The sequence below is a fragment of the Nannobrachium achirus genome (genome assembly GCF_963921795.1).
Source record: "Nannobrachium achirus genome assembly, chromosome: 14".
Taxonomy (NCBI): domain Eukaryota; kingdom Metazoa; phylum Chordata; class Actinopteri; order Myctophiformes; family Myctophidae; genus Nannobrachium; species Nannobrachium achirus.
The window spans coordinates 41,511,266-41,518,288 of NC_137821.1; the positions used below are offsets into that span (position 1 = coordinate 41,511,266).

At 43.1% G+C, this 7,023-nt stretch overlaps 1 protein-coding gene across 4 annotated transcripts in view; it reads left to right on the plus strand.

Moving 5' to 3' along the window:
- The window catches only part of actn3b (actinin alpha 3b), a gene marked incomplete at both ends in the record, with an annotated part of 52,872 nt that extends 48,777 nt beyond the window's left edge, over positions 1-4,095 (plus strand). For 2 of the 4 annotated variants that reach the window (XM_080742176.1, XM_080742178.1), the window contains 5 exons: positions 8-187; positions 838-984; positions 1,574-1,639; positions 2,757-2,915; positions 3,937-4,095. In XM_080742176.1, coding sequence (XP_080598302.1) covers positions 8-187; positions 838-984; positions 1,574-1,639; positions 2,757-2,915; positions 3,937-4,095 — 711 coding nt within the window. The remainder of the gene's footprint in view (positions 1-7; positions 188-837; positions 985-1,573; positions 1,640-2,756; positions 2,916-3,936) is intronic. The other 2 variants (XM_080742177.1, XM_080742179.1) reach the window with 1 other exon arrangement.
- Positions 4,096-7,023: the final 2,928 nt, after the last annotated feature.

The window sequence follows — 7,023 nt, forward strand, 5'->3', positions numbered from 1 at the left end:
CCAACAGGAGATCGGTCACGTGTCCGTGGACATCGCCGGCTCCCTGGAGGAACAGATGAACAACCTGAAACAGTACGAGCAGAACATCATCAACTACAAGAGCAACATCGACAAGCTGGAGGGAGACCACCAGCTGAGCCAGGAGTCCCTCATCTTCGACAACAAGCACACCAACTACACCATGGAGGTACAGTATGCCCTGACCGCACCGCACACATTAAACACTTCATGTTGGTTTCATGTCATTTGAAAAGACATTTGAACAAATCCACTTGAAGTGGATAAATGTTACTTTATTTAAAAAAAATATCAAATGAAAATAGATTTTATTATCATTATATCTGGATGTATTTATTGACAGTTTTTGTAACATTGAGCAGGACATAATTTTATTACACTGCAATAAAAGATTATGTTTTATTACATTTTTCATTATTCCAAAACATTCTTGTATATTATCATATTCTTCTTATCATAGTCGCTGTCAGGTGGAAACCTCATATGTACAAAACTGTTCAAATTCAATCAAAAGTATCAAACATAGCAGATCTAAAAGCTCAAAACGTGGCACCAAGTGCTGTGTTTTGAACTTTGGGCGTTTGATCAAGTAGGGCGTTAAGTAGGGTGTTAATGCCGTTGTATGATCAAGTAGGGCGTTGATTTACGAAAAAACACACAAAAAAGTTACAATATGGAGATAAGAGGTTTCTGCCCCACAGTTACTCTAGGAGGGGTTAAACATGTGTCAATATCGCTGCCTGTCTTCTCACGGCCTGCGTTTCTATTTGTGCCTCAACATGTCTCACACCTCCTCTCCCTGTCCCTGTCCGTGTGCAGCACATCCGTGTGGGCTGGGAGCAGCTGCTCACCACCATCGCCAGAACCATCAACGAGGTGGAGAACCAGATCCTGACCCGGGACGCCAAGGGCATCAGCCAGGAGCAGCTCAACGAGTTCAGGGCCTCCTTCAACCACTTCGACAGGGTGAGATCTGTCGTCCCATGATGGTTCACAGGCTAACATACCTGTTAAAGGGTCCATTTAGAACCACCTCGGATACCCCAAACTCTATTTGAACAAATACAGTTGGTGTAGTTGAGGACTTTATTATACTAAGTGGCGTGTGGTGTCGCACACGGTACAAGCTCAAAACGTGTTGCACTTCCACGCATCCGTGAGCTTGTCTAAATCCACCTTTAAGATGATTAATGTTAAATGACTTTGATGTGCCGTCGTGTATACTAAATATCAGCCAAGATGAAATCCCTACAAATACTCTAGAGAAATGTTTTGATCATTCAGAGTGTGTCTCAGGACTGTTAGTCTCATTTATGGCCAAACAGTGATCAGTCCTTCAGAAGAAGAACTGATTGAGGGTGAAAATAAATCCAGGTATAATGATGACGAGCCTTTGACTTTGATGATAGGTGTCCTGGCCCTGGTGATAAAGCCTGGAGCAGCGAGCATCATTACAATGTTAATAATGAGCAGTTGTAGGAAGAGTTTAACGATAAAAACGTCTTGATTGCTTCATTAAATTTGTCTCATGTCTTGTTTCTTGTTCCCTCTGCAGAAGAGAAACGGCATGATGGACCCAGACGACTTCCGCGCATGTCTCATCTCCATGGGTTACGATCTGGTGAGGGCACATTTTAATACTATGCATGTCTCTACTCTATGGGTTACGATCTGGTGAGGACACATTTTAACACTATACATGTCTCACCTGTCTCCATGGTTGCGATTTGGTGAGTACACATTTTTGCGACCATAGGTCGCATTTACTATAAAAACCTCCAGATCCTGTGAGTGCGTCACAGTGCATGACACCTCATCGCAGCTCAGCAGAAGGATATAGCTGACCTGTTCTGACATCACAATGATGTTGCAAATGAATTCCACAATCCTAATGATCTCAGATATTCTGGCATTGTGTCGTAAAATACAAAACTACTGTCCTTTTTTGTCAGGGCTGGTAGTGGTATGGCCGCGAATTTAGCATCAATCTGCAATGGTGAACTGAATGGTTTTGTAGCTACCAAAAGATAAGTGTACATTTTGTGCTAATTGTTTATGAAACAGACGCTTTATTATGGTTACAGCCACTTTATTAATTATTACTCTTCAGTTGAGCACCCTGCTGTTCAACTTTATGACTCATATGGAGCGATGTTTCCTTCACTCTGCTAAATCCCCCACTCGGAATTGAAATCAATAATCCATCTTGGGTTTGCAAATTGATTTCTTCTTTCAATTTGACGCAGAGAGCACTTCTCTGATGATCTTCACACTGAGTAGAGGTTGAGTTCTCAACACAGTCAATTTCCATAACTTAATAATTACCTCACACTCTAACATGCTATTTAATATGCCAAATAGCTTTTTGGTGTGTCCGAAAGTAGCTTGGTAGCTAAATAATATGTGAGATGCATACTAAATTCAGGCAGTTATGCAACAATCGTATATACTTAACAATAGGCTGAAAATAGCATACTATACGTTGCAAACCAATATCTACAGTACCATCATCACCATTTGTATTGGAGATGATGAGAAGGACTAGCATCCCTACTACTGTAATTTATATAACCACTTTCAACCTGGTGCATGTCAATATACTGTAGGTGTGTGGTGTCATTATAAGTACATAGGGCTTACAGTAAGTGGTCAGACAAACTTGTTCACAAGGTGATTGATCGCATCACTGCTGTACTGCGACCTGAACTAACACATTAGTGTCTCTGTTCCTTTTAAAGGGTGAGGTAGAGTTTGCTCGCATCATGACCCTGGTAGACTCCAACAACACGGGCGTGGTGACCTTCCAGGCCTTCATCGACTTCATGACCCGCGAGACGGCCGAGACGGACACAGCAGAACAGGTCATGGCCTCCTTCAAGATCCTGGCCTCCGACAAGGTGAGCTGACAACCCTGGTGCTCATGTTAAGCATGTTTATTGATAATGATCGATTAATCGATTGTATTACGGCTTCAATCAATGGAACTAACATATTATCAATGAAATACAAGTGTTTTGATAATTATTTGGGGGCCATTTGCATTTGGTTGAGAACTAGAGTTCTAGAGTTCTAGAGTTGTAGACTCATTGTTTACCTCAGAGCCCATTCCCAAGATGCACTGCAATCTTTCATGGGCAGATGTGTTATGGGGGGCTAGTAGTGTTACTGTAAATGGTAATAAAGAAATCGACAGATTATTGTGTCTAAAAATACATATTTTGCCACTTGTCCGCATGCCGCCTCCCAATGAAATCAAAATCGCAAAAAAATGGCTAAAATGATAGAAAGCAGTAAATGAAAAGAATTTAACACTCATCTTTTCTTTTCTCTAATTAATTAACTAAAACATGAAACAAACATAAAAATAAATAAAAAAGTTGTCCTTTAATTTTCAGGCCTGTTAAGAACTCTATTGAGAACCGCTGGAGTATAGAGCAGGGGTCTTCAACAGGGGTTACTACAGGGGGTCCTCCAAATCTTTGTGTGATAGAAACCTTTTTTTTCTCCTTTTTATATTAACCACTTGAACCCTATAGTGTCCATATTCTGAGAACTTTAGCCAGAAATAGCAGATCTACAAGCTCACAAGTGAGCTTGTAGATCGGCTATTTTCGGCAAATAGGTTTGGTGTTGAGTGGAAAAGGAGCATATTTGAGTACAGAGTGAAAGGTCAAGGTTAATAAGTATTGACGGTTCAAGTGGTTAAATATCTGAAAACACAAATTGACATGAATCAAAATACACCGACGATCGTGCTGTCAAACGATGAAACTATATGGAATCTATGAGAAGGTAGTGGGGTTCCCTGCTTTATCTCTCTCTCAACTAAGGGGTCCTTGGCCTGAAAACGTTGAAGACCCATGGTATAGAGGGTTTCACTAAAACGTTTGCTCTCTCTCTCTCTCTCTCTCCGTGCAGTCCTACATCACGGTGGACGAGCTGCGCAGGGAGCTGCCCGTAGAGCAGGCCGAGTACTGCATCAGCCGCATGACCAGGTACATCGGATCCGACGGCCCCGCCGGCGCCCTCGACTACATCTCCTTCTCCAGTGCCCTCTACGGCGAGAGCGACTTATAAACAACAAGAACCCCTTCTCTTCTCTCCTACTCCTCCTCCTCCTCCTCCTCCCCGCATCCCAAACCGCCCCGCCCCTCCTCGCCTATCCTTCTTTCTCCTGTTTCGGAGAGAGCGATTATATAAAAATACCTACCCTTTCCTTTACCCTGTCTTTCTTTCCCTGTTTGTCCTTAACATTATTTCTCTTTTCAAATTGTATGTTTGTACCCTTATATTTATCCCCCCTCCCCCCCCTGCTCCTCCCCCCCCTCCTCCTCTCCCCCACTGCCCTCCCAGAATTCACTGCCCCCAGAGAGGGCGCCAGAGTGGCAGGCTTTGCTGGAAACGGTTTGGACCGGGCTGGCTGGCTCGTCAGGCAACCCTCATTTCTTTTCTGTTTATGAGAGCCCTTACAAAAAAAAAAAGAATGTATCAGGTCTCACGCTGAAATCAAACGTACGCACAGCACACGTTTTAAACACGGCGTGCCTCGCAGAGAGTTCAAACAAGGATGAGAGGGAGACAATAAATGAATAAATAGAAACAAGGCTTGCGAAGGTTCGATCGCAAAATGGTTTTCAGCAAAGCATCTCACTCTTTCACTTCTTCTCAGATGACCTATTTTTTTGTAGAAGGGTAATTAAAGAAAGGAAATGTTGAAACAAAGACAATACGTTGGTTGTTTGGTTGTTCGGTTGGTTGGTTGGTTGGTTGGTTGTCGGGTTGTGTATTGCGTTGCATGCATGTTGTGTTTTAAGTGTAGAAACACTTGTCTCTGTGAGTCAAAGAGTCGTCGACTCTTCCTTAACACCTTTAAAAAAACAAAAAGAAAAAAAAAGAAAAAAAAAAGAAGCAAGAACCCGGAAGCCTTAAACCCGACCTCTTAACACATACTCTGAAAACTGTTACTTCTTGTTAAATGCCGCTGGAATAACTCAGGCAGTAATGATGTGAAATGAAAGCCAGTCTCGTGGCGGGAAGTTCTCTGTCGGAATATAAAGGCACAATTACCACAGCACTGTGAGCCATATTTTCATGTTAACGATAGTCGTTAACGATCACACATCCCTGCAGCCACAACCCTCCGCTTTGAAACCAAAAAGAGATGAGCCTTAATGGAGGGGGTGGGGAGGGGAGGGGAGGGGAGGGGGGCACGCATAGTTTACTTTTTGTTGTTGTTTTTTTGCCTGTGTATCACCTGCTGATAAAGAAACTGAATAGAAAAATGTTAAAAGATGAAGGCAAGCTCTACCCTGCAGACTTGTGTACTGTAGCAGCGAGAGTGAGCGACCCGGTGTGGGTTAAACGTAACACAAAGAACTAATGAAGAGGCCATGGCTGGGTCGGGGTCGGTTGGGGACTGTAGTAGAACGAAGAACGAACCAAAAAAAAAACAGGGCGCGGCCAGAGAAAGTGATCCCACGCGCCTCTCTTCTCTCTCCTGCCTCTGGCTAAAAACACTCTCTATGGAGAGAAAAAAAGGAGCTGGCTGTGTAATTATTTTGTTGTTCCCGGAGGCGGGAGATGCGATGGAGAGAGAGGGGTGCTGAGGAGAGAGAAAGAAAACAGGGCATTTAGGAATGTTCCGGATAAAAGGGAAAAAAAGGAAGACTTGGCACTGCATGCGGGGCACCATTGCAGGGCCGATGTCAGAAAGTATATTAAGCGCATACGCAAAAGCCGAATTCGTGCTTTGTTTATGTGCGTGGCACTCGCTGAAAACGAACGTTATTTTCCGCCTGGCGTGGCGGCCGTACGTCAAAGTGAGAATTAGCCAGTAGCTATGCCCCTCCCAAAAAGCTTTTGTCCAATGCTAGCTTAGAATAACTTCCTGCTTGCCAAGGTTTGCCTTGGCAACAGCCTTGGCATAAGCTGCCGGTTGCTAAGCTAGCATTGGACAAAAGCTTTTAGGGGAGGGGCATAGCTACTGGCTAATTGGGTCCTGTTAGCAACGCTCTGCGTGCAGCCATTGTTGATTAGGAGAGGCTAGAACTTGCGTCCACCCCTCCCTGTGCATGAACATGACTCATTCTTCTCTTCTTTCATCTGTGCTCTATTCTTTTCCTTCCTCTTCCTCGAGTTCAGTCTGTCTGTCGTCATCAGTAACACAAAGCTCACTATCACACACAAAGTTTCAAAGAAAATGAAAGAAAAAAATAAACACACCTTTGGAATAAAAAAGGAAAATTATATTGCTACTTGACAGTTGTTTGTGTCGTTTTATTGTTTTAATGAGTGGGTGACAAAAAGGCATTTCATGAAAAAACACTTCCAGCGCACACATAGGGAGATGTACTGTACATCAGAAGTTGTACGGTTGATTCATTCAAGTCCGTCGTCACACCGGTTAGCATCACACACCATTATGATCATTCCATTTTTAACAGTCAAATATAAATATATGATTAACAACATTGTTACTTACAGATGACAAAAGAAAGTACAAAATGGATGTTTATATTTGGCTGAGGGATAGCATAGCATTAAGCTGCACTATGTAACTTTCCTCTTCTAAACTGGATTTGAACCCAGTTTCCTTCAAGTGCTGACATGTTTTTTACCATTGAGCTAACAGAGCCTGCCTGCTTGCTCAGGGGATACATTTAATCTTGACCATCAGATCAAAATTCGTGTCGGATCCTGTGTCTCGGTGAGACGAAAACAGCAGATCTACAAGCACACAACGCCTCGCACTGCGAGGCGTTGTGTGCTTGTATATCTGCTGTTTTCACTACTGTTGTGCAACAGCCTTGTTTGATGTAGCAGGGCTTTACTTTGTGAAGAAACGTAAAAATTTGAAACTTGGAGATACAAGGTTTCTTCCCGACAGTGACGATATTTACACCCCCGGTGTGCCCAAGGATTCTTGGGACATGAAAAGTGTGCCCATGCAGAAAAAAGGTTGAGAAACACTGATATAGAGGGTATGCGCATGCATAAAGTGAGTGG